Source organism: Plasmodium knowlesi (genome assembly GCF_000006355.2).
Source record: "Plasmodium knowlesi strain H genome assembly, chromosome: 13".
NCBI classification, from domain to species: domain Eukaryota; phylum Apicomplexa; class Aconoidasida; order Haemosporida; family Plasmodiidae; genus Plasmodium; species Plasmodium knowlesi.
Window position 1 is genome coordinate 1,413,451 of NC_011914.2, and position 26,720 is coordinate 1,440,170.

General features: G+C 37.0%; 8 protein-coding genes across 8 annotated transcripts; 4 read left to right on the forward strand and 4 right to left on the reverse strand.

The window, feature by feature from the left end:
- Positions 1–1,741: 1,741 nt before the first annotated feature.
- PKNH_1330600 (WW domain-binding protein 11, putative) lies at positions 1,742–3,682 on the forward strand (the record flags this gene model as incomplete). Its single annotated transcript, XM_002260708.1, has 1 exon — positions 1,742–3,682. One exon carries the CDS (start codon positions 1,742–1,744, stop codon positions 3,680–3,682), a length of 1,941 nt encoding a protein of 646 aa, XP_002260744.1.
- Positions 3,683–4,059: 377 nt separating this feature from the next.
- PKNH_1330700 (conserved Plasmodium protein, unknown function) lies at positions 4,060–6,207 on the reverse strand (the record flags this gene model as incomplete). Its single annotated transcript, XM_039113537.1, has 7 exons — positions 4,060–4,131; positions 4,254–4,318; positions 4,492–4,566; positions 4,691–4,740; positions 4,873–5,000; positions 5,155–5,499; positions 5,695–6,207. The coding sequence occupies 7 exons, from the start codon at positions 6,205–6,207 to the stop codon at positions 4,060–4,062; spliced, it is 1,248 nt and encodes a 415-aa protein (XP_038969915.1).
- A 1,344-nt stretch (positions 6,208–7,551) lies between these two features.
- Positions 7,552–8,397, reverse strand: PKNH_1330800 (uncharacterized protein; the record flags this gene model as incomplete). Its single annotated transcript, XM_002260710.1, has 1 exon — positions 7,552–8,397. One exon carries the CDS (start codon positions 8,395–8,397, stop codon positions 7,552–7,554), a length of 846 nt encoding a protein of 281 aa, XP_002260746.1.
- A 3,496-nt stretch (positions 8,398–11,893) lies between these two features.
- On the forward strand, positions 11,894–12,634 carry PKNH_1330900 (exosome complex component RRP41, putative; the record flags this gene model as incomplete). The annotated part of the gene is made up of 1 exon (XM_002260711.1): positions 11,894–12,634. The coding sequence occupies one exon, from the start codon at positions 11,894–11,896 to the stop codon at positions 12,632–12,634; it is 741 nt and encodes a 246-aa protein (XP_002260747.1).
- A 1,080-nt stretch (positions 12,635–13,714) lies between these two features.
- On the forward strand, positions 13,715–13,906 carry PKNH_1331000 (conserved Plasmodium protein, unknown function; the record flags this gene model as incomplete). Its single annotated transcript, XM_039113538.1, has 1 exon — positions 13,715–13,906. One exon carries the CDS (start codon positions 13,715–13,717, stop codon positions 13,904–13,906), a length of 192 nt encoding a protein of 63 aa, XP_038969916.1.
- A 747-nt stretch (positions 13,907–14,653) lies between these two features.
- On the reverse strand, positions 14,654–16,102 carry PKNH_1331100 (CorA-like Mg2+ transporter protein, putative; the record flags this gene model as incomplete). Its single annotated transcript, XM_002260712.1, has 1 exon — positions 14,654–16,102. The coding sequence occupies one exon, from the start codon at positions 16,100–16,102 to the stop codon at positions 14,654–14,656; it is 1,449 nt and encodes a 482-aa protein (XP_002260748.1).
- Positions 16,103–18,484: 2,382 nt separating this feature from the next.
- Positions 18,485–20,917, reverse strand: PKNH_1331200 (DNA mismatch repair protein, Msh2p-like protein; the record flags this gene model as incomplete). Its single annotated transcript, XM_002260713.1, has 1 exon — positions 18,485–20,917. One exon carries the CDS (start codon positions 20,915–20,917, stop codon positions 18,485–18,487), a length of 2,433 nt encoding a protein of 810 aa, XP_002260749.1.
- Positions 20,918–23,293: 2,376 nt separating this feature from the next.
- On the forward strand, positions 23,294–25,800 carry PKNH_1331300 (conserved Plasmodium protein, unknown function; the record flags this gene model as incomplete). The annotated part of the gene is made up of 6 exons (XM_002260714.1): positions 23,294–23,462; positions 23,675–23,782; positions 23,915–24,053; positions 24,361–24,463; positions 24,610–25,543; positions 25,673–25,800. The coding sequence occupies 6 exons, from the start codon at positions 23,294–23,296 to the stop codon at positions 25,798–25,800; spliced, it is 1,581 nt and encodes a 526-aa protein (XP_002260750.1).
- Positions 25,801–26,720: the final 920 nt, after the last annotated feature.

Sequence of the window (26,720 nt, forward strand, 5' to 3'; positions counted from 1 at the left end):
AGCCTGCTCCACTTACTTGTGATCAGCGCTACGTCGTGCGCATCGAATGAGTGTAACATAAGTGTAAGTGGTGAGGTATGCACAAATACGTATTCATGAGGATTGACTATACACACAGAGACGGATACGTGCAGCCATGGTCACTTCAGAACCCACCAATTATGTCCGTTCAGGCAACCTTGTGAACAGACCCATATGGCGCTATCTGTGCCAGGACTGCCTCTTCCCCAAAAATAAGGTGAACCAACTAGTTGCACATAAAATATCTTCACACTGTATACACATGAATGTATAGCAAACGGAAGTTCGTTACATGACAACGAAGTAAAAATGTAAATATCAAACGAGTAATACATAAAGGGGGGAGAGATTTCATAGAACTTCGATTTTCCCTCCCCCCTTTATGTATTACTCCATAAAGGGGATATTATATTTTACAAAAAAAAAGAAAAAAAAAAAAAATTAACAAAGGGAAAAATAAGAATACCAAATGGGGACATAAAAATGGTGTTTACAAAAAAGTTGCCAACAAATTAAAAGTACTTGGATTAACCTGAAACGAATCGACGAATTGTTATTCACCAGACGTGTAGTTAAAACAATGTCGTCTTAATCGACCAAAGTGGCAGTTGCATACTTGTGCAATGCGTACAATAGCAGTTTGAAAAAAGTCTGCTGCGCTGGGGCGGTTCATCGGATTAGGCATTTAGCAAATATAGGAAATTAACGAAATAACAAAATAACAAATTAACAAATATAACCATGTAGCCATTGTAACTCTTTCGCGTTTTTTTTTTTTTTTTTTTTTTTTTTTTTCCAAATGTTGTGCCCTGTTCAGGCTAAAAAATTAGCACCCAGTTGGAAGCATATACATTCATGTGGGGATATATATATATATATATATGTGTATACCCACTACACGTAAAAATGTGTCTCCCTGGTATGCAATAATTTGCATATATTTGTACGTAAGAATTGCCTACTTGCATGCGCATACACGCAACGTGGATGAACGGAACAATGTAAGCAGCGTTCATACGCTCAACTCTTAGTATACATCCCTACGCACGGGCGTACTTCGCAAACGCACCCATATGGAACGTACAAATTGACGAAGAGAAAAAAAAAAAATTAGTGACCCCACATTGGGTAAAAGTCCCACGCAACAGAGAGATGCCCACTGAAGAAGAACAGTTACCCATAGCGTACAGAGCTCCATAAATAAGCACGAAAAAAAAAAAAAAAAAAAAAAAAAAAATACTTCTATCCATTTATATATCTTTTTAACAAACCAATTGAGGAAAACTTGTGGAACTAGTTATTACTCTCAAATTTTTGCGTCTCCAATTTTTTTTTTTTTTTTTTTTTTTTTTTTTCAACTCCCGCCTCTCCCGTTGTTACGCATAATCTCAATTGCAGCCTCAGTACGAGATGCGTACTGCCGGTTTTATTTGATTTTTTGAAAATCCCAAGATAGGGGGGAAACATCGCACGTGAAGACTTATGTACGTGTAACCCTCCTGCACGCTTGTGGGTGTGCCATAAGACGGCAATTTGTGTCTCTTAACGTTGAAATTAATACGAAAGCTCATACGTAGGTACCATCACACGGCCGTGCCGTATGCATGGTTATGTTCGCATATAGCTCCTCCCTTCAATTGTCATGACAGATGAAAAGGCGCATAGAAAGTAGTGTGCCATCGTGAGAACGCTTCTTGGTGTACCCCCTCTTCCTGCAAAGATGAAGCGCAGCCAAATGCTCAAAGACACGCTTAAAAAAAGCAAAATTCCAACGGATGCCTACAGAAAGCAACAAAAGAAGAAAGAGAGGAAAAAAAAAAAACAGGAGTGGTCCGAACAACTGGAAAAACTTGTGAGAACAAAGAACCCACATGACGTCAAGGAAAAGTTAGATTCTCTCAGGATAAAGGAGCAGCAAGGGAAGCTCCTTCACGTGGAAAAAAAAAAACTAAAGCAGTATGAAACTTTGTGGAATTTGATAAAGGAAAAGGTGAAGGATGGGAGCTACTTCTACAGTAACAATGGGGTGGTGTTTAGTATGAGTGAACAGCACGGGGAGGGCGCTGCAGACGGTGCAGTCGGAGGTGACAGTGAACGTAACTCTGTTGGTAAAGACAACTTTTCTACCAAACAGTGCGAGGATAGCGCAGCTGACAGCGAAAGCGACTACGCCAGCTCAGATATCCAAGTGAGTTCGGAATCATCCCATGAGAATGATGGCTCAAGCAGCGTGCAAAGTGATGACCTAAGCAGCTCGCAGGGTAATGATTTAGAAGGCCCAGGGGAGAACGATCAGGAGGAAGACTTCTTCCTGGAGTCCCTACCCTCCTTACCAAAAGGACTCCCCGATGAATTTATCATACCTAACATGAATGCACACCCGAATGGGAGTTATTATCCCAATGTGAATTTAAATAGTTACCCATGTTCAAATACCTACCCAAGTTATCAGGCACCCATCCCTTTTAACGCCACAGGCCAGAACAGTTCGTGCTATGCGTACGGAAATAGTGGGTATTATGGTGGCTACCCAAATGGACTAAATTTTTATTTCGGCTCTGGGTACCCTGCCACGTATGTACATGGGGTCGAGAACAAAAGTTGTCTGGACAGACAAGATAAGAAAGAGAAAACCATTCCAACAGATGATAAGGAGCAACACGAGAACAGCGAAAATTGCAGCAAGGACAAATTTTACCCCAGTGGTGAAGACAAAGCTGATCCAAGTTCTCCAAAATTGAGTTATAATATAACTAACGTTTCGAACAATGAAAGGCAGTTACTCCCCGAGGGAGATACTACTTTATCCATTGATGGAACAAAGGATGTTAACGCTTCCATGAACGCTCATGGGGATTGCCCTGCGGTTTGTGCTAACCCTGACCATGATGAAGGGGAGAAAAATTCTACCCATGATGGTGTGGGAAACCACCTCAGCGATGCCGAAATTGATTCCAAAGCATCAGAAGAAAAGGGTGGCATAGCACAACCGCCTCCACCGGGTGCTCCACCTAGTGGTTACGGGAACAATGGCACGAATAACTCTTTTATCGCTCCCAGTTATGGTACCAACTACTACTACAATTACGCACACATGTATGGAAATTTTAATATGGGCCAAATGAATGGAGGGAATTATTTCATCCCCACAAATAACAGCATGGCCATGTGGGGCACTCCTAATTTAAGGGGGGGGCACGGGTATGTTGGCCCTTCAAGGAACTACGGAGATAGGGGAAAGAGGCATAGCAACCATAATAGGGGTAGGGGAGGGAATCCCGCATCAAAGAAGGCTCGAATGGGGGCAAACGGGGCGAACTATGGTTTCCCCGTGAGTCAGCCAGATGATTATGATCAGAGTGGGCGTAGGGGGAATGTCGACGTAGGTGCTTATGGTAAACGTGGTCAGGGGGGAAGGCGAACTCATCAGCGCCAAAGGCATCAAGAGGACCGGATAACGGAATCAAGCCATGGAAAGAAAGAGGACCCGCAGCCAAGCGCACAGTATTTCGTGCCCATCAATTTAAGACTAAAGAACAAACTAAACGATCTGTGCGAAACAAAAATTAACGAAGTCAAGAAGGAAACAAATGCCAACGACAAAAATATTAACCTAGACGTAGAATATAGTAAGTTCATAAAAGAGGTAAATTTGGGATAGAGAAAAGACCTGCCCCCTCCCTTTTTTTTTTTTTTTTTTCTTTTTTTTTTAAAGTACAAACGAATTGCAGCTTAAGTGAGACATTCATTTGGGGCCTACTGTACCAGTCGTATGTAGGTGTTTGTGCAGCTCCACATTTATACGCAGAATGTTTGTCTCCATCTACACATATATCTGTGTGTGTTTGTTTTTGTTTTTAATCTGAGAACTGCGTTGAAATGGAGCGAATACTTTTTCTGCGCAAATTTCACGCCTAGTTTTTGCGTTAGCAAGGAATTGCATTTTTTTTTTTTTTGTGGACGTAACCCAGCGTTGTTAGAAAAGGCCGGCGCAGAAGTGTACGAAAAATAGGCAAGGCGAATACCGCCGTGGTAAATTTAAATCCCAATTTTGTTTAAGAAGAATAGGAGGAGCATATTAAGCGGGATTCCGGGGAAGATGTTCTTCGCCTGCGATCGGGGGAGGGACAAACTCTTGCGTCAAAAAGGGTTATAAAAGGTAGCACATCGTCGCAAATCGCAACAGAACGAGCGCTACGCGGGGCCTAGGCACAACCCTCCTCCGGAATTACCAAGTAGGTACTTGTCGCTATCAAGTTAATGGACATCAGGAGCATTATCAGGTACTTGAGGTTTTCTGAAATGAAAATAAATTACATCACGGATGGGACGGGAAACACACAAAAAAAAAAAAAAAAAAAAAAAGGTAGCATGTTGTGGTAGTACGTAAAAGGGTCCAAATGATGTTCCACCTCCGCATTTTTTTTTTTAAATACACTCAAAAAGGAACTCCCTCTTTTACTCTCTTACTGTTAGTCCTGGTTAGAAGGATGTAGGGGATCCAAAAGAAGCAAATTTTTGTCACCAAATAGTTGAATGGTATTCCTGCAGAAAAGAGAGACAAAGATAATGACATCGATGAAATGCCTCCCCGATGAGCTTTTTTTTTTTTTTTTTTTTTTTTTTTGTTGTTGTTCAGATCGTGTTAATCTCCGTTGTGAAATTTTACTCGAAAGGACGTTGAAGTTGTGGAGAGAAATGTTGTTTTTAAACTCGTTGCTGCGTGTGGAGGAAGGGGGAGAAATAGGACTTCGTCAGTTGATCTCAAGTGGAATTTTCTTGGGACAGGGAAAGACAAGCATGTACACATATGCACGTATGTGGGCCTGCCGTTGAATGCATGCTTCCAACCGTAAGAGATCCACGACATCATAATGGAACAGTTTGGTGAAGGTGAAATTTCCGGAAAACGCGAAGGGCACGTAGTTGTTAACAAAGTAGTACGCTGCAAGCCAGATGATCTTGACGAATGTGTGCACCTGGGGAAAAATGGGGGTAGTAGAAAATAACGTGCCCAAAAGGGAAGTGAATTATCACAGCAAAAATGCGATGGAGAGGCGGTGATGGAATGACAGCGCAGCGAGGTGGACTCCTGTCCAAACCCTGTATTGTTCCTTCCCCGCCTGAGCATACCTGGAAGCTCTCTATGGCTTGCGGCAAAAATACAATCGCAGATATGATCACCGCCACGAGCGCCTTGACTTCGTAAAATTTCCCCTCATAGGTCAAATATTTCACAAAGAAGAGGAGGTGAATGTACAGCCGCAGTTCCGTGCCGTGGTAAGGATGCAAACTTCTGTCATTGTATTGAAAAACACTTAAGTAAGGATTAGTTTTGTATAAAAAGATTAAAAACAGGAAGGAAAAAATTTCTTCACCAGAATGGTCATACTCAACATTTAGAACTTTTTTTAAAAAGAACACTGGAATGAATCCCGATAGAACTGTACTTGCCAGAATGCTGATTATGAAGACGACCTGCAGTAGGGGGGTGAGGTAAGGGACAGGACCAATCGTGTAAATATTCTCGTAATTACTGCACAGATGTATTCAACTTGGGGCGCTGAAAAATGATGTTATGGGAAGACAACATTTTCGGCGCTAACTAAGCACCGAGATGGAGGGAAACAAACAGGATTCCTCGTCCCCCCCCTTCCACTTTGCAGACCTTACCCGACTGACTTGCTTCGCGTATAGAGACAAAAGCACAAATACTATGAAGGAGGTAAACACAATTTGGATCAAACTGGCATCATTTAAAAAAAATATGTTAAAAAAAAACTTAAATGAGTATAAAAGGTTAACCAAGTAATTTTTTTCGCTAATGCTGTTTTGAAACAGAGACTTGATACTTATGTCCTTGAATTTGTAGCTAAGAATCTTGTCATAGTAGTCGTAGTTGACACAGAAAAGAGACCACACCTTTTCATACTTTAACACATGCAAAATGTAATGTGATAGAAAAAAGAAGGAACAAAATATAAGAGCAAAGAAGTTGATGTTGGTAAAAATATCTTTTAATTCCCACAAAAATATCTTACTTTTAAAAAAAATACTCCTAATAAGTAAGTGTGCAGGATTATCTGTACTTATAATCATATACAAGCAGATAAATAGCACGCTGATTGTTATTGCCGGCTCCAGGAAATCTATATTAACATTCTTCCCAATGTTGAAGCTTTCCATTTTTTTTTTTTTTTTTTTTTTTTTCTTTTCTCAATTTATGACCTATTATGTCCTCATAAGTGAAATTACTGTCATGATAACAGGGGAATCAGTTGCACACAATTTTCGTCCAGTTTATTTTTTACATGTAGTGGTGAAATTTTCTCTTTATATATATATATATATATGTATGTATAGTAGCCTTTTCATGGACATTCTTTAAAAAGGAAAAAACGAAGGGGAACTATTCCACCAAAAATGAGAAAAGGGAACACCTTCCGGTCGATTTACTCCCACGCGTAATTGTACTCAGAAAGGGGGAGGTGCGGTTAACTTGCTGATCGAGTTTTTGTTTGCTTTCGCGGGTTACATCCCCCCTCCTCTCTGGGGGAAGGTGCACAAATGGGGTGCACTTACCGCGAAGATTCGTTTGACCCCCTACAATAGGGCAACTGACATTAAAAAGTGCGCCATTTTTTACGCGGTGAAATCCTTCAGGAGTGTGGAGCACAAACGAACATTCATACACATTTGCTCATTCCGCGACAGCTTACAAACGGCGTGGTTATTCGGTTATTTCTCTCCACATTTACGCTAAGGCAATATTACCCTTTATTTGGCATTTCTGATTTTACGACTACACTTCCAACGCGCCATATGGGGCTCCTCTTCGCCCTAGTACTTTTAAAAAATGGCGCTGATTTAATGCCGTTGAAATAATTTAAATGGGTGTACAGGAAATGGTGCGCAGTATTGTCCGGATGTAGAACTTTAAAATAAAAAGGGTCATACGGCTGAGCGGGTCCAAACGCGCATATGAACGCTTGGACGCTCCCACGATAGGTGTGTGGGCGTACGTTTCGCCATACTTCAGAACATGTAAGCCCCCGATTCCGCGCAGTGGTCTGTATTCGCACACACGTACATGGAAATGGGTGATACATAGATGGGTGCCTACGCAAAATGTATGGATAAAGGACGATACGTGGGGATGATCAAGTAAACACCGTGTGAACCCGCGTGCCTTTCCACTTGACGACATTTTAAAAGCTTATTAAATGGCGAGAAAAAAAAAAAAAAAAAAAAAAAAAAAAAAAAAACACGTACGGGTGTATTCACGTGGTAAGCATGTATACATGTGTGTATGTGTGCCCAGGAAAAAATCAATCAACGTGCAACGGATGAAGTGCACACATTTTGCCATTGTTCATAAAAAGGAGTAGTCGAACAAATTTAGCCATTTCGTCAAGGGGTAAAGGATTATTTTTCTTCCCTTCCCTCCATGCGGCACACCTGCTACTATGTGGTGGTGTAACACACCATGACACACTTTTCATAGGTGGACCTAAAAGGATCAACACACGTCTACTCAATTTTTGTCTTCTTGGCATCCGTTTCATCAGTAGTTTCCACAGCGCTTTGTTTTCTCTTATTCGTTTTTTCTTCCTTCTGAGGATCTTCAGTATCTTTTGTCTCCACATCTAAATCCTCCTTATCTAAATCTTCTTTCCCTAAATCATCCAACTCTTCATCCTCCAAGTCATCATCCAGTTCATCATCTTCTTCATCTTCATTGTCATTAGGAACAAATTCTTCATCTTCCTCTTCATCTTCTTCCTTAAAATCAGCTTCATAAAAATTTTTGAGTGTATTGTCTTCTTCATATTCTTCATCTTCTTCTTCATCGGAGCTTAAAACTTCCACTCCTTCCTTGTTGTAACAGTCTATTATTTTAATGTCTGGTAGGAAGGTAAATAATTCTTTGCGATAGTTGGGGTCATCTGCAAATGGGTTAAACTGCACACCTAAACGACTTAAGCTTTTTAAATCCTTCAAGACTTCAAAATCTTTTATATTTTTAAAGTGGTTTCCTCCAATTTCTAGTGTTTTTATATTAGGGAATGTCTCCACAATGTACTTCAAAACATCTACTGTGCTTAGGTGGTTGTCCGTTAACTCTAACACATTCAGGGTTTCCATTTTTGGTAGATTCTCCAAGGTTTGTATTCCCGTTTGATTCAGACTTAGTTTTTCTAGATGAGTAAATTTGTTTAGCAACTCTACGTCTTCGCTTTTTATTGCACTAAACTTTTTTCCGTCCAGGATTAGCTCCGTCAGGTTCTCATATGCGTTTTCGTTCGTCGCCTCCTTTCCATCAGCGGAGTTTTCCTTTTTCCATTTCTCGACGCGTTCTTTAATTGCCTTCTCCATGGTTCAAAGGGGGGGGGATCGTAATGTTTGATAGCGGAATCGGGGTGATGGAAAACCAGTGCTGCACAAAAAGGGAAGGGGCGGGGCATGAATAAGTTAATGGATCTCCCTTCTGAGTGGAAAAAAAGAAAATGAGCAAGTGGTACTCCACTGATGAATTTCACACGTGAACGTATAAAAACACATATATGCATATGTATGTAGGTGTGCGTCGTTGAAGTGACCAAATCCAAACGCCACGCATGCAACTATCTGCGCGCTCGAACTCTCTGAAGAACTAGCTCAAAAAAAAAAAAAAAAAAAAAAAAAAAAAAAAAAACGGTCACACGCAGAGGGCGTAATTGGGGGAACTAAAGTAGGATACTTAACATGGGTATGGACCAATCTTTCCACATTCACATTTCGTTGTGCACACATGGTCGTTTGTGATTCTATTTCTCCACAACCGTTTTAATGCTCGCTGGGAATAAACAGAAGGGTACATCTAACATTATGAACAAAATCATCCAAAAGGTGAGCACTTCCTATTCCAAGTCCAGCTTGGACGGCATCCACGTTTGGGTAATTCACTGGATGAAACGAAATGCAAGCACATAGGCACACACAAGTGGCACATCTGCGCGTCATGTGATAACACAAGGAGAATCTCTTTAAAACTGTACACTACTTAACACATGTGAACGGCGTGACCTCATAATTGCACAAACGATTATTCACGGGGATTAACGCTATGAGATGTAAAACACGGGCATGAACATAAGTTACCCTTTTGTACTTTCCCACATTGGGGTTTTCCCCTGTGCCTGTTTAGGGTACTTCGCTGAAGAATATCAGTGGTGTTTTTTACCCAACCATTCCTCTTTACAGGAGAAAATAATACGCTCATACACACATGGGAATGTATTGTGTCGCTAATGTGTACATGAGCCTATTATTTTTTCACGCGCTGCAGGCATTCAGATATTTGCCACGTAGAAGGGTACCCATCCATGCAGAGGGCGAGCTCGCGTAGGGATGCGTGAGTGCCGTAGAAAACGCGTTACACGCGAAGGTATACAGGAATATAACACGTACACAAATGTACACAAATGAACATATATGTACGCACATGTTTATATGTACGCATATGCACAATCTGCGCTGCTTACGTGTTACTGCTGTAGCCCTGGCGAAAGGTAAAGTGAGACTGGCGAGCTCCTTGGTAAGGGGTTCTCTCCTTTACGTAATAACTGTACTCTGTACTTTATTAAGCTTTAAAACTTAGCAAGCAATCAATTATTCAGTTCTGTGAAAATAAAATGTGATGTATGTGGGTATATCATTCAATAAAGCTGAATGAATTGGGAGGGTGGAAAAAAAGTCAAAAAAAAAAAAGGAACTTGTAGATATAAATTTAAAGGCGAAATTATTGCATAAGGGCATTATGTGTTATTTTTTTTTCTCCAAAAGAGCGTTTTTTATTTTAGGTACGCAGGCACGCGGATTCGCAGATACGCAAATACACAAATATGAAGGTACGAAGATGTGCACATACGAAAATACGCAGATGCATAGGTACGCAGGGGTACGCGAAATGCACGCATGCACGAGTGCACGCAGGTAGTACCATTCACATATAATAAAAGTACGGTGTGCTATTTTTTTTTTTTTTTTTTTTTTTTTTTGGGGGGGGGGAGCCCAATAAGTATTCTAGCTTTGAAGTTTTGCTTATAACTTCTCCGCCTTATAACGAAGTGCGTATTAATGTGCATCAGTTTATTCATGCATGTATGTTTGTTTTTATGTGTTCAACTTTTTAAGCGAAATTTCTAATGCGAGCAAATGTGCCTTTGTTTTTTTTGTTTTTTTGTTTTTTCCCATTCCCTTTGTTTATACTGCGCCAGCCTTTTATCCCTTACCTTCGTGCAAACTTATGTGTACCGGGAGGGGCAGAATGCCAGAGAGAAAATATCGTAAAGTCACACACGTTGAAATTTAGCTTGGGCCGGAGATGAAAAATGGATGGTACTTCTTTTCAGGCATATGTGTGGTTGGAGGAACTTTGCTTATTTTCTTATTCTTTCTCCATTTGAAGTTGAAATGAAATTTCGTTCTCACACTTTTGAGGAGCGTTATATGGATAAAGGGATGTCCCTTTTTTTTTTTTTTTTTTTTTTTTTTACGTAAAAGTTTCACTCTGTATAAAAAAAAAAAAAAAAAAAAAAAACTACGGGGGAATGCCGAATTTTTTATGGATTTAAAAATATAATTTCCCGTTTTTTCCCCATTTGAGTTTTCCCATTTTAGCTGACTGACATAGTTTGGTTTGTCTCCCCATGTAAAGTATGTCAATGACTGAGGAAATCACACACACATGTGCGAAGTACATGTGACACATAATGTGTTACACCCCTCCCTCAGGATAACTTGTTTTTATTTCACATTCAATTGCTCTTATAAGGTTATCCGTTAATGCCCCACATGTCTACCATTTTTACTTTGGCGTGCATGCATAACCTGTTGGAGTAGATACCCGTGCTTATTCACCAATTAATACGCCAATATGTGTACATAAAAAAAAGGGGGTTCTCTTCCCCTCCATCGATGAAGTGAAAGATATAAAGGGGACAAACAAAGATACGCATGATCAACCTTTATCGCATTTTGCAAACAATCTCTTTGGAGAAGCACTGCACTAAAATGATGGGATCACCCCACTTGTGTGTTTCTCTCCAGTTTTTGCCATTCATCGGTTGTCGTTCAACTTATAACTTGGGGGTGTTTTTTTTTTGTGCGTTGCCTGGATAAACGTAATTAGGCATTGCTCCTGTTTCTTTACGAGTAAAAACGCATCCCCATCCGCATGTTCTCCATTGTACAAAGAGGTCGGATGCTCTCCTGTGAAGAGTTAATCCATCGACCAAAGAATGGGTTAGTAATGGAATTCGCTACGTGCGTTCCCCCCACTTTAAGGCTATAGGAGAATTTTCCCACCCATTTAAAATCAGGGGTTCATATTTCACCATTTTGGAATCGCTTACCAATTTTGACCTTCCCACTTTTGTTCCTCCCTCTGGTGAACAGAACCAAATGCGAAGGTTTGTTTCACACCTGTTTCTGCTAAACGTGCATGCGCTCCACCGTAAATTGGCCAACCTGCGAAGGGGCTCCGTGGAGCGGTCGCTACAACTCGGCGAATATCCTCCACGCATGGTGTTTTTTTCGAATAGGAAATGATACCCTGGAGTTGTAAAAATATATATATATAATATAAAGATTCTTTTTTTCTTCTCCTTTTTTTTCCCGTTGCAAAGGAATCCAAAAGGGTCATCATCATCCATAATATGCTGCATTTGCGGGCCCCATTTTTTAAGTCAACAAAAAAAAGGGTCCTCCATAAAAAGCGCGATTCATATATATACACCATTATTGATCGCAGGGGAAAAAGCCACTTTTCTTTCCCCATTATTCCTGACTCATTTTTTTTTCTCCCCATAATAAACACGTACATGTCGGTATGCCGCTTGTGGAGTACGTCAATGAGGAGGGGTACAGACTTGACGGGAGAAAGGAAGACGAATGCAGGTTGATAAAAATCAACGTGGGGAACGAAAATATATTCACGGATGCAGACGGATTTGCATTTTACGAAATAGGGAACACAAAACTCTTGTCGTACATACAAGGACCAACTGAATTAAAGAAGTCGGAAGAAAAGTGCTCCATAAAATGTGAAGTATTCCTCTCTCCATTTAATGTGTATGAAAAAAAAAAAAAAAAAACCAAAGATAGTGTAACAAATGAAATAAGTGCGTATATAAGAAATATCTGTGAAAATATTATCCTCCTCGATTTATATAAAAATTCAGAAATAAACATTTTCCTTTACATAATAGAGCGTGATGGAGGGGTGAAACATGCTGCCATAAACACCTGCATCCTAGCATTAATAGACGCAGGTATAGCTATTAAGTACTTTATATCTGCCTGCTCAGTTCTGTACTTACAAAATCGTATCCTTGTGGATGGGAACCAGTTAGAAATAAACTCCGGTGCCCCCGAACTGACTATGGTCATTGAACTCAACACTCATAAAATTATTTTGCTAGAATTTGATGCGGAAGTCCCTATTGATATTTTCGAAGCCATGGTTCGCACTTGCATGGACTGTTGTGTCAATTTGGGCAACGTCATGAAATTAACTGTAAAGGAAAACGCCATCAAGCTTTTGTGTTTGAATAATATGTTAAATGCCTGACCGGAAATCAGGCAAAATGACATTCGTTGCACTTTGTACCAACCCCTGCGGATAAGACGCATAGCCACATGTGATGGTCTATGCCAAACCGCCGGAAATTCATTCGCACCCTCCTTCCGGGTGATGATGTTTCCACCGTATTCATTCGCATGTGTATACATTTTTTATTTTTATTTTTATTTTTTTTTTTTTTTTTATTTTTTATTTATTTTTTTTTTTTCCTGTAATTGCATGGCCTAAACTGCCTTAAATCTACCCCCAAAAGAAACGGTATTTCGCCGATCCATTTGAACCAATAAATAAAAAAAATAAAATGGAACATAATACAGTATTACATGCAGAGCGTCGCCCCTTTGCAGGATACTCCACCTGTGCGAAAGGCAAAACTTTCAGCATTCCAGCAGTAGACGGACCACCCCGTTTTGTTTCACCTGCAAGGGCAATTGCCCCCCCAAAAAAAAATAAAATAAAATAAACCCTCTCGTGGATTATTTTAAATCACATATAAAGGAAATAACACTTATTGTGCTTGGTCTTTATTTCAATGGAAAAATATGCCAATAGTAAATTGCACAAAATGCCATTTTAATAATTTCCTCTGCGTTGCATACCAAACCAAGCAAGCATCACCATTTCCCTGCTGTTTAACCGTTAGGGAAAACGAAGCGAGAGACTTACACCTCATTTCATCTGCACACGCACACGTGTATGCCACACATATGTACACCACACACACAACTGAACAAGAGGAAATGACCAACTCGCAGCAAACATCATTCTTTTTTTCTTTTTTTTTCCTTTAATATATGCCATCTCCGCATAACCTCAAACGCCTAGTGAAAACACGTTGCAAACATTTGGCCAATCATATGCTCAGTACTTTTTCGCAAATTTCTTGTGCACTCCTTTGTTGTGATCCCAAAAGAGTCAAGTTAGGATACCCTATTTGTTACCGCTCAGGGTTTCATCATAACACACGGTGTAGCAAGCCATCTTTTCCATTTTTTTTTTTTTTTTTTTTTTTTTTTTTCTTTTTAGCTACCTGAGGTTTAAGTAGGCAAGAAAAAAGTCACTCTCCCAATGAACGGCGAATACGCACAGAAGCCACCAACGTACGCATGGGATGTAGGCGTTGGCCTGGATGCTTTAAGACAAAACATTATCGATTTTATTATTTTTTGCGGCTTCATAGCAAGTATTTTGGGCTCCTTTTATTTTTTTTACTGGCTGAAAACTCGCGAAATGAGAAATATGTGCAGCAAAAATTATTAGGGGAAAAAAGTTCTGCACACACAAAATGTCTGTACGTGTAGGGGTGGTGATTACTGTGAACTTTTAAGACCACCTGGTTTTCTGATCCACGTTTTTACGGGGCAACTATAAGCGTGCGGCCGCGTCTATGATGCCAGCACACACAAACTCGTGCATGCATATGTGCGTACATACAAGTGTAGGCACATTTTGTGGAATGCATGCCTCTCCACATAAAATTTTTCACTTATTTTGTAAAAAAAAAAAAAATAAAATAAAATAAAGCACATCGCTCACACACACGTATATGCATATGCAATATGCATGTGCATAATTTTTTTTTCACCTTTTTACCAGTCGAACGACGATACAAACTCAGCTTGCGTAACACGCGAGGTGCTATGACCGATAAAACGCTCACATAAACATATGTCACAAAGTCACGAAAGAGGAAAATGAAACACAAAATTGGGACTGTCCCATATGGTTATTTTCTGCTGTTTATGTGAACCACATCGACAGCAGTCTTTCCCCACGGTGTCCACATAGTAACTTCTTTTGTTCAAAATTGAAAGCCATTTGCAACACAAATATGTACGTGTGCACATATGTGTGGGGAGGGGCCCCTAATTGGTGAACTCCCCCCCCTCCCTTTACAGGACGCACACACAGGAAAGCAAGGAAAAACTAAACGGAACGAAACAAAAGAGATGCTCGCGTTTAATGTACGCTTAAAAGGTGCCTCTAGACATGGCAATGTCCATGGCGCTAAATGTTGACCCGCTTAAAAGACATGATGACATAAAACAAGCAAAACACCGTTATGAGCATGAGCGAAAAAGCGAGCGTCCAGAATACGTACTGGTCGCTTTCAAAGCCGTTTTTCAAGTTCATCCCAAAAATTGATGCAACAGTACCAACAACGGTTATAATGATGCCATATATTTTCAACCCTAGCTCTAATTTTAGCACATTATTTCTTGCGTCGTCTAAATTGAGCTCTACCATTTGGAGTACATCATCTAAAGATTCATCAGTTCTACGAATGATTTTTAAAAATTCATCAATTTCGTGCGAGTAATATTCTAGTAACATTTCCGTGTCCTCATTATTAGGAGTAGGATCACATTTTTCCCATAATTCTGGTTTATCTCCAAAATAGGAAACCTCTAATCTTCGAACATCTTCATCATTATTTAACACTGTATGTATGGCTTTATATACACTCTGTACTTTCTCATCAATAATTTTGATCTTTCTCCGCATTTCTGTCAATTTATTTATACATTTGTATATGCTTAAATTGTTACTTATAATTTGGAATAGCTTTTCTGCTTCACATATTACGGGTTCTATTTCGTTCTTCAGTTCTTCACATATATCAACAAAGATGGCTTCTAAAATTAGTATCTCGAAAGGTAAAGAATCTTTAATTAACGAAATGACTTTTGCATTTTCAATAAAGTATTTACACATTTTTTCTTCCTTCTCTGCAACTTCAGGAATTGGATTGTTTGTGAATGTCGGAATGTACAGTAGGAAATCTTTAAATATGATGCATTTTCTATAGGGCAAATTGATAAGGACACAGTTTCTCTTTGGGGATATATCGAATCTGGTGTTGCTATTGCTCGAGAGTAATTGTCTTATATCTCTGTATTGGGCTAGACCGCTAGAATTTATCGGAGTGTTTTCTCCTTTTATTTGGTGCACTATCTTTAACAATTCATGTGTCTGTAGTGAGTACTGTACTGTTTCTCCGCTACTTATTTTATGAACATAGTGTTTTAAATATCTATTAAAGCATTTAATGCGTAACTTGCAGTCCTCATTTTTTGCATATTCCTCCATCTCTTTGCCAGAACTTCCTTTGTTTTCTTTCGAGTAGGGAAATATTTTTCTACCAAAATGGGCATCTTTACACTCGCTGCTTTCCCTTCCGTTTTCGTCCAGTGCACTCCCATACTTGGTAAATTCCTCCCTGCCGTTCCTTTTAAACCTCGTTTTGAGGTAATCCATATATATATTTTCACTTCTTATTTTCTTTTCATTCCTTCTCATTAAATTTTTCATATCGTGATGTTGGCCTCCGTGATACTTGGGCATCCCCCCTAGCGTGCTGATCTCCTCTCCGTCCTCATTAGCATTTCCCTTAACTTCCCCATCATTGTCACTCATGTTGAGCAGGGGTTTGTTCAGTTTCTTCTCTTCAGGCATCATTTATGAAAACGGCAAAGGTGAGGGACATTTGGGCAGTGTATATATATATGTATGGCATATATTTACGTGCACATGTGCTCAGGGGGTCGACGTACACCCATGTACATACGTATGTTTATATGCCATATATATATATATATACACTGGTGGCGGTAACACGCTTAACACGAATGCGTGATCACGCCGCGTAGTGACAACTCCACCTTTAAGGCGAAGGAAAAAAAAAAAATACACTCTGAAAGCAGCGCCGGGGAAAATTCACGCACATACGACCCAACTCCCTCCACTCATTTATCCCCAATGCTACACTTCTTCACAATGTAGATATGCATACATATACGTACGCTGTAACAAATGGCACCAAATTATTTGCCAACCTTTGGTACCTTTCAAAACTGAAAGAATCAATTTTGTTTAAGATTTATCATAACAAATTACCGTTAACAATGCATTTTTTTTTTTTTTTTTCTTTCTCTTTTAACCTTAATTTTTGTGTAAAACTGAGAAGTGGAGTTCAAAAAAAAAAAAAAAAAAAAAAAAAAACTGCTTCATTTAAATGTAAAACCCAAACAATATAACGCGTTTTATCGGAACTCTGTCCTAACCTTTCATAATTGTTCAGTAAATTTGCGTTAAACTTTCATAACTACACCGTTGGTTTTTAAAACGAGGGGGGGTGAAAAGCAAAAAAAGAATATGTACATATATATATAACGAAGTCGAGCGCGATAGGTCCGGGCACCTAACTACGCAACGCAACGTGCGCAATTTTGAAATTTATAAAACAAGGCAATATAGTGTAAAAAACTGAAACGCTCGGGCACCCGCCCCTGTGCAAAAATGGATAAATTTATACATACCTATATATATATATATATATCAGGGAACCCACAGGATACTCATTTATGTAAATTTAGCTTACTATTCAAATTCAAAAAGGTTCACAAAATATATATATAGCCATAATTACCACTGAGGAAGTGGAAAAGAGGAAATATCCAAGGAGAAAGGGAAAAAAAATGAAAAGGTGCCTTATAACAGAACACAAAATTAATACCTTCTTAGACACCACTCCCCAGGGAAAGTTCACAACAGGTGACAAATAAGTAAAGGGGCACAATATGAAAAAATTACCACAGCATACGTTGTTACACATATGTATTATATGTTTATATGCATACCCATGGCGAAAGGAAACTTTTCTCCTCGGACAAAAAGGCCGAATCGACCACAGCGACTGACGTTACTGTAATTCGCTTAGTGTGTCTACAAAGTTTTTTTAATCTTTTATATTGTTACTTAAATGGTGCAGAACAACGAGCAGGTTATTCGTTAAAGACTCAAACGAGCAAAATATGTGCCATGTTTTACTGTGCACATGGCCGATATACACATGTAAGGTGCCGAAAAATGACACTTGATAGAAATGACCGATGCGCCCCTTTTCTTTCTCACTAAACATAAAAAAAAAAAAAAAAAAAAAAAAAAAAATATAGAAGGCACTAGAAGCGTCAGCTTTTTAGCATTCTATGCATAATAATTATCACTGCTTTTTTTTATTATTATTATTTATTTTTTCATTCTTTTCCTAAAGAACACTTTGAAGTGCTTTTCCCTTAGTCTGCCCTTGCTCCCTCATGTGCGATGCACTTTACAGTTGGCTAAATTTTTCTTTTTTTATTAAAAATAATTTATCCAATTTCTTTTTTTTTTTTTTTCTTTCTTTTGCCTGTCTTTGTACTCTCCTACATTTTGAACCTCGCGTGGAAAACTTGAGGTCTCTTTACGCCGCGTTATATTTTCCGGGGCTCTCGAACAAAGGGGTTCACACTAAACTTGCAACAATTACACATTTCGCCATTTAACATGCAAGAAGGTGAATAAAACAATGTTAGCCACAAATTGTTGCAGTGGGCCCCTTTTCAGGGAAGAAAAAAAAAGACAACAATGTTAAAAAGTTCGGTTGAATATATTAGGCAATTTATGTGTCCTTTTTTGTTTCTTTCAAAAATGCATACTTTCAAAATGGGAAGGCAGATATTCTTCCGAACAGAATAAGTGCGCAGGGGAAGTTACGCAAAAATTGTACATTTGTATCTACACCGGGGTTGAGAGGAGGAGCAGACAAAGTGCCTCCCCCCCCCTCGATATAAGTTTGCGCCAAATACTACTAATCAAAATTTAAAAAAAAAAAGGGGGTTCACGTACAAACCGCACAGATTTTTTTTTTTTTTATGCAAATGCACGGAAATGCACGTGAACAGTTACACATATACAATTAATGGACCCACTCAACAATGCAACACATGGGAGGGGTCTTTCTCCCCCCCCCCCCCCCCCCGAACCCCCAATGGTATTTTCAGAATAACCATAAGCGCTTTAAATGGCTAGCTCCTTCAAGTAATTCTTCTTCGACATGAATCTGTCCATAAACTCACTCTCACTGGAGGAAGAAAAGAGGTAATTAATTTCTTCCTTAATTTTCATATAGTTGGAAATTTTATTTTTGTAATTTTCATTAATACTGGAGGATGTGTCAATGTTTAGCTTTTCCTTGAGGTAGTATTTATTTTCCGCTGACTCCAGTTCTTCTACTTTTTCGTAGGCCTTTTCAATCACGTCTTTTGGTAACTTGGCTATTTCAGCAACATTGACACCATAGCTTTTGTTCGATGCGCCATCCTTAATTTCGTACAAGAAGCAGATTTTTTTTTGCTTCTGATCAATGGTGGTTTCGACATGTCTGTTGATGACTCCCTCACACTGATAAGCAATGTTTGAAATTTCATGAAAATGTGTAGCAAATAAACAGAAGCATTTTATGTGGTCCAAAATGTATTTGCCAATGGACCAACTGATGCCTAGCCCTTCATAGGTAGATGTCCCCCTTCCCAATTCATCCACAATGATGAAGGAATTTTGGTCTGCATTTTTAACAATAGCAGATGCTTCTATCATTTCGGACAGGAAGGTCGATATACCCTTTAACTGAAAATCAGAAGCACCTACTCTACACATGACTTGACTAAAAACAGGAACTTCACAAACATCGCAAGGCACAAACATACCTATTTGAGCCAGGATACAAATTATAGCTGTCTGCCTGATGTACGTACTTTTCCCTCCCATGTTCGGCCCAGTAACTATTATCAATCTGCTTTCTTTTTTATTCATGTGAATATCATTTGGAATGAAGTTACTCAAGTTGTGTTGTAGTTCTAACAAAGGGTGTCTTGATTTTTTCATAATTACATTCTCCCCGCCTTCTACTACAGTTGGCCTTACATACGGAAAGGGGGAATTATAACAAACAACAGCGAAGGATACTAACACATCCAAGGTGGATACAATATCTATAAATTTTTCGATCACAGGTGTGTAGGTCGACACGGCACATATAGTCTTTTTGACAATTTCCAGTTGCAACGTGTTGTATATATTTAAACAATGTTCATACTCTTTACATAGACCTTTTAAAGTTTTCGTTGTGAAGAGGAGCTCGTTTTTATTCATGCGAACTGATATGCATTTTTTTTGGTGCTGAATTAGGGAGAAATCCTTTTTAGATACTCTAAATAGGAATACGTTTGTGTTACAATCTACCAGTCGGATGTCCTCCCTGTTGGTCCTCTTATAACGTCTGTCACATACGTCTGAAAATAAATCCTCTTCGACTTCCTCCTTATGTCTTTTAATTTTTTTCATTAAAGCATTTTTTTCGTTTGATATTTGTTCCAATTCTTCATCAAAATTTTTAGAAATTAAGTAAACTTTATTTTCTTCAATTTCTTTCAGATCTATGGTCATTTCGATCATGTCTAACAATTTGGAGAAGTTATTTAATACTTCATGCAGGGGGTTCACAACCATTTCAATTATCGTTTGCTTGTGTTTTCCTTGAATTGATACTAAGGAAAAGTATATTTCCTTAAAGTCCAAAATAGCATAATACAGCTTGACAATATCTTTTAGAATCATTTCTTCATTATATTTGGAGTTCCCCTTTAGTTCGTTATTTTGATTAATCTCCTTTAAGTAATGGTTTAGTTTATCCAACTCGGGGATCCTTTTCAGGTAATTACAATACACGTTGTTCCGCAAATCATCATCTTCTATGAATGTTTCAACGATATTTAATCGTTTATTAATTTCGGCAACACTTGTCAAAGGCTGCGTTAACCAAGACACTAACTTCTTATACCCGATGGTTGTGTTACACTTATTTAAAAATTTTAGCAAACTAGTATTGTTACTGTAACTGTTTGTGTTCTTTTTGTTGGGAAGTATATTTAGTGCGCTAATAGCCGCCTTGTCCAATCTCATGTAGAGATCCATGTTGTGTATGTTAATTCTGCACTGGTTGTGTATGTCTTTATTTTCTTTAACTTTCAAATGGTTTATTAAAACCATTAAGCACCTACATGCGTTTTGTAACTCTAAATGTTTATCGTAATTTCGAACATCGTCATTTTGTGGAATTATTAATTTTAACTCCTCTTGCAAATTTGATACATCGTATTTTTTCCTCTCCAGGGTAGAAGCCTCTATGTTGCACATTTTAAATAAATTTAGAAGCCTCTCGTCATCAACCACATCATTCATGCTGTTAAAAAAGCACTTGTATGGCCTCTTCTGTATCAACAAGGATTCCAAGGCCGTGAAGTATCCATTGTCAATAAATTCGGTCATCAAAAATTCGTACTTTAAATAGTTATAGAAGCATACACCTACTGTTTTCTGGTACTTCTTCGTGTCAATATACAGACACAATATTTGTTCATCGTTTAGTTCTACACCCTCGTGGTTTTCCATTTTGTCTTTTCTGCTTATTCAAGGGAACTGAAACTCCAGAGTTATGCAAAAGGTTTTTCTCTCGCGCGTTACGCTAAATTGCGTAATACTGTAGATGGGGATAGATATGCTAGATACGCGAATGTGCACATACGTAGTAACTACGCTTGCTTACGTTCACACTATGTATGTACTTGTGCATTTCACGTAACTACATCCGTGTGGACACAAATTGCTAAATTCCGCTTTTATGATGACACAGCACAGTGCGCCTCTTAATCCATTTATCCTCCTTACAAACGAACAATTGGAATATGTATGTAGGGGAAAGACACCCTATTCACAAGGTTCACAATGACGTGAAAGCTTTAAAGGCAAAATTGGGGGATTTAGTTTATCTCAAATTGGGGAAAAACGAAACTCCACAAATTTGATAAAAATCGAAATGGAGAAAAAAAGGAAAAGGCAGAACAAAGACCGATTTTTGTTCTCCTCAAATGTCCTTTTGGCCTTAGCACCTCACGATATTAGGATACGTGACGTGGACGAATAAACGTACAAAAAGGTGTACGTGCATATTTCACCACTGTTAACATATCCGTACAGATATACAAATATATGATTTTTGTGCACGTGGGTAGGCGTACCGTCAATTATAAACGCATTTGACATTTCTATTTATATATTTTTCCCCCCTTTTTGATGCGCGCGGAGAACCTATGTGAAAGCTCTCCCTGGGTAGTTTCACTCTTTCGAGTTGGTATTGTACAACATTATATATATATTTATTTTTATGGGTATACCTTTGAACAAAAATGCCTCCAGCGCACTTTCATAAATATTGTTTTCACAAGGTGACACTCTTTAGCTATTCAACTTTTATGTACCATAGCTAAGTCGCACTTGAGAAGTAACTTTGCAACGTAAGATGTATAAGAATATACAGCACAAAATTTGATTTTTCCTGTTAACTGAAAAAAGGATAAATGGCGAAATGAGTAATTTCAAAATTGATTATGAAAAAAATTATTTAGGATTTTTCAATTTTTTGAAAAATTCACAATGTTAAAAAGGTGTGTACGAATTTACTTATCTGCCCTCTTTAGTTGGGCTTTGTTTTTTTTTTTTTTTTTTCTTATGTCAAAATGGTACACGAAAAGTGTAATTTGCGCCAAAATTTTTAAAGAATTCATGTGTGAAAGACAATTTTGATTACAAAAAAAAAAAATAAGCAGGAAATCTCTCTTTCGAAACTCTCTAAACATATTTGCTTGATCAATTTTCATACATATGATGAATGATGCTACTCGTAATCCGAAAAAAGGTGAACATGTTAAGTACATATAACGCAGGGTGTGCATATGTACTGATCCAAACTGATATATCAAAAGGGCATAACGAATTACGCACAAAAAAAAAATCATTCTGAAATTTCTTTCATTTTTATACACTTTAAAAAACAAATGTTCCAACCCTCAAAAGGTGAATTAATGTTTGAAATTGAATTTATCAGTTCCATGGCTTACAAAAAAAAATTGTGAACTTCGGGCTCCACACTTTTTTTTTTTTTTTTTTTCTTTTGTGTATTTAAAATAAAATAGTGCTATTTTACATATGTACAAATGTTGGGGTTCTCCCTTATTTAAAGCTTTTTCGAGGAACTGTGATGCAAAAATGAAATTACCACGTAAGCCCTTAAAATTTATACGCTAAAACGAAGCTTACCTTTTCTCTTAAGCGATGTACATTTGCAACATTTTTAAAAAAGTTTATTATTACACGCAGGCAGTGTAAGAAAAATTTTCGTTTTCCGCGCTTGCTGCACTTGACAAGTATTGCAATTAATCTTTGTGCGCTGGTAAATTTAGGCTCGCATACATAAATATATGTATGTATATATATATGTATATAATATAGCGATATTTTTCCCCACGCCTTTGTTTTCGCCTTTTAAATGATTTTTTTCCCTTGCCAATTTTTTATACAATAATATATACTCCCTTGTTTTGTTAAAAATTGTATGTAACAGTATATGAAACCTTTTAAAGGATTTACATTTTACAATTTTCAACTTAAGCAAAAAAAAAAAATATATGAGCGCATAGTTTATAAGTGTACAATATCCCATTATGTGAACTATGTCATATTCGCTTTTTTCTCAAACAAAATAGAGGCGCTTTTATAAGAACAACAAAAGAGGGGAGAAGCATAAATGCGAAGAACTATTACGTTTTGTTAAGAATAATGTTTTGAGGTATTCTAATGACAAATGAAATATGTAAAAATATAGAACATACGCAATTTTTTATTTTTTTTATGCGATCTTATACGACCGTTGTTCGTTAAAGCATCACTTAATTTTTGAAAAAAAAAAATTTTTTTTTCTTCTTCTACATAATGATTTTCTTGGGATTAAATAGTGATTACAATGCTAGAATAACTTTTAAAATAAAATTTATTGTAAAATCAATAATAAAAGTTTTAACTAAGCATTTAGTATTAATAAGCATTTTAAATCTGATCATCTCACTATGCTACAACTATATTATAAATGCAGACAGTAATCGTAAGTGTCGGGAAGAGGAAAATTAAACACCTCTTTGTGCATACGCGCATGCACATATGTGTATGCATGTACAGAGTGACACTCCCACCACCTGTCAGTCTTTTGTGTCTGTCTTCTAAGGAGTGTAATTCAAATTAAATGCAAACTCCCTTATTTAACTCCATGTTAACATCCCATTTCCCCCACCCCCCTTTTTTTTTTTTTATTTAAAGACCAGCTAAATATTGTAGCACATTTATTAAGAGGAACGTTTGTTAGCTCCGTGCCATCATGTTTAACCCTATCATTATTAATATTTTTTAAGGAGCACAGCTTAAACAGTAATTACCATTTTGAGATGTTTCCATCGATGGAGATTATTTCGTCATGTCATGTTGAAATATGCCCATGCATACACATGTGTGTATATGTACACATGTGGTCAACGGCTCTTTGTTTTCTTTCCCACACAGATTACAAGTACAAGGAATGGAATTTGATAAACGTATTATGCGTAGTATTAACCTTTTATAGCATATTTTACACGAAGACTGTTTTTTCAAAGGACTATGGGAACAACATATACGATATCCTCTACGTGGCATCTATATCGTAAGTGCATAACAATCGTTAACTATTTTTAGTACATATTTTAGAAGCACATTTCGTCAGTGCATACCTATGGGGAGAAAATAAAAATGTTCATTTGCTAAAATGTGCACAAGTACCATTATTGAAAGTTTTCCCCTATTGAGCACAACAATGACACAAAATAAAACTTTGTCTTAGACAAGAACAAAACAAAACAATGTATGTTTCCAGTGGTTACCACATTCACTTTGCGCAACGCAGTAATTTAAATCCGTTCATATGTACTACACACATATGTTTGTTTACGCCACCCCCCTCCCCATCTTAGGTATATATTGCAGAAAAGGTTCAATACCAGGAAGTTGAGCATTCATAATTTCCAACAATGCATGAACACGGAAACGAAGAACATAATCGACCTCATTCAGAAGGTAACACATTTAAATGAATTTTCCATTATTTTTATTTTTTTCTGCGCCCACTCGAATTTTCAAGTGCATATGAAGTTTACGTCGCACGCAATTTGAATAAACAGCCCTATGCGCATGAACACATATAACATTTTCTTCTTTTGCAGGGAATAATTTTAAATATAATGCCACTTATTTGCTCATACGTACTGAGTTTCATTGTCGACATATTATTAACAATAATTAACAGCATTAGTTTTAATATTATCGTAAGTATACTGACCCACCCATTTGATGTGATATTGAGTTTGCCAAAAATATACAACTTATCAAATATCTACGTTCTTACGAATTTTTCTTATTGCGTTTCGATACTTTCATCAATATGGATAACGGCAATATTGGAATATCATTTTATAATTTTCAATTTTATATTTAATAAATATGACTGTAAAATACTGACGTCGCTAGATAAATTCCCAATGCATAACCAGTGTTCCTATCATGATGAATTCTTCGTTGTTACGTGCATCTACAACTACTTGAAAGATATAAGCTACAGAATAAAAGGGAATAACATTGAGATAACAAATATGGACAAGAAGACCAAGTTGAAACTACTGTTATTTAAAAAATTAATATTAATTAATGCAAGTTTGAAATATAAAGATGAAATAAGCATCTTAAGTCACTTAAGTAACCCTATAAACACAATATTATTTGAGGACAACAAATTTTGGAACGCTTACATAGATTCATGTATACTATGCATTGAAGATTTAATTGGTCAATTAAAAAAATATATAAATATTTTAAATCATAACCAAACTATTTATTCTGTTGAAGAAAAGGCAGAACTGAAGAGTGTATTAGAAAAGAACAGAATAAATAAATTAAAAGATACCATAGTATTAACATGTATATATTTAAAAGGAGTTGCCTTATGGTCAATTGCGATAAGCATTATCTGCAAAAATGTGATAGTATCAGTTATTAGGAAATTATCCTCCATCATAGTTTCCTTATCCTATGTTTTATTTGACTTCTTAAATTTCATCAAAATAAATGAATTATATGACCCACTGCACCATCTACTTTATGGTAAGCCCTCAGTTGATTTTAGCTCGTGCCCTGCGCCCCACCGCTTCCCACAGTTTTAATAAGCATAAATATAGACATGTATGTAATATATATACATATTTACCTGCGTATTTTTTTCCCCCTTTTCAGAAATGAATTCCATTGTGGACATTTTTAAATTTTATAAAGAAGATATTTTAGACAACAAGTATCAGTATTCCTACAACTTATATAAGGGATTATCGTATCTGTTCAGAAATAAATCCCTAAGATATTAATTGTTTTTCGTGGGAACAAGAGAAAGCACTTAATACTTTTTATCCGTTGTTAAAGTATGTTAAAAAATTTCCTAACATTAAACATGCTATATCAACGTGTTTATTTTTCTTTTTAGAAACATACTTTTTAAAAAGACAATTTTCTAAAAAGAAAAAAAAAAGTCTGCTGCAGCATTTTTCATGACTCTATTTTTTTAGTTTTATTTGTCTAAATATATACAAAATTTGTTCAAGCTTTTGTGTATTCTGTAAAAATAACCATGTTTTTTCTATTAATGTACATTTAGAAAAAAACAAATTAAATGAATTAAGTCGTTTAACTCTGTTTAAGTGAAAACAATTCTTATATGAAATTATCATTATGCACAAGTTTTTACATTAAAAAAAATGTATGCATATTTTTACTGTTCTTTTAAAAATGAAAACTTTCTAAAGAAAACTCTAATATTCTTAAATTTTGAATTACATTTTTTTGTAAATGCAGCCTCGTATGTTTTGTCACAAATTTAGCACAAATTGTCCCGAACTTTACATTATGTATAAGAGACAGTTATATTATCCTTTACTTCCCATTGAACGGTTGTGATAATTATATCTACTTTATTAGACTACATAAAATTATAAAAAAAATGAATTCTCCACTTAAACGTTTTGGTGTTATTCTTTTACCCCTTATTATATATTCTTTAATTTCTCTATTCATAGTATTTCTCACTATTTTTCATTTCTTACCCTTTATGGGGTTCTTACGCGTACGCTCACGATTAAAATAACAAGATTCAACATTTTTTGTTACTTAATATGCCATAGTAAAATTTTGTTCTTTACGCACGGGTACAAACAATCTTAATGTATTGCACGATTGCAAAAAATTTATATTCCCAAAATGTCTCATAAATTATGCAAAAGGCAGTAAACAC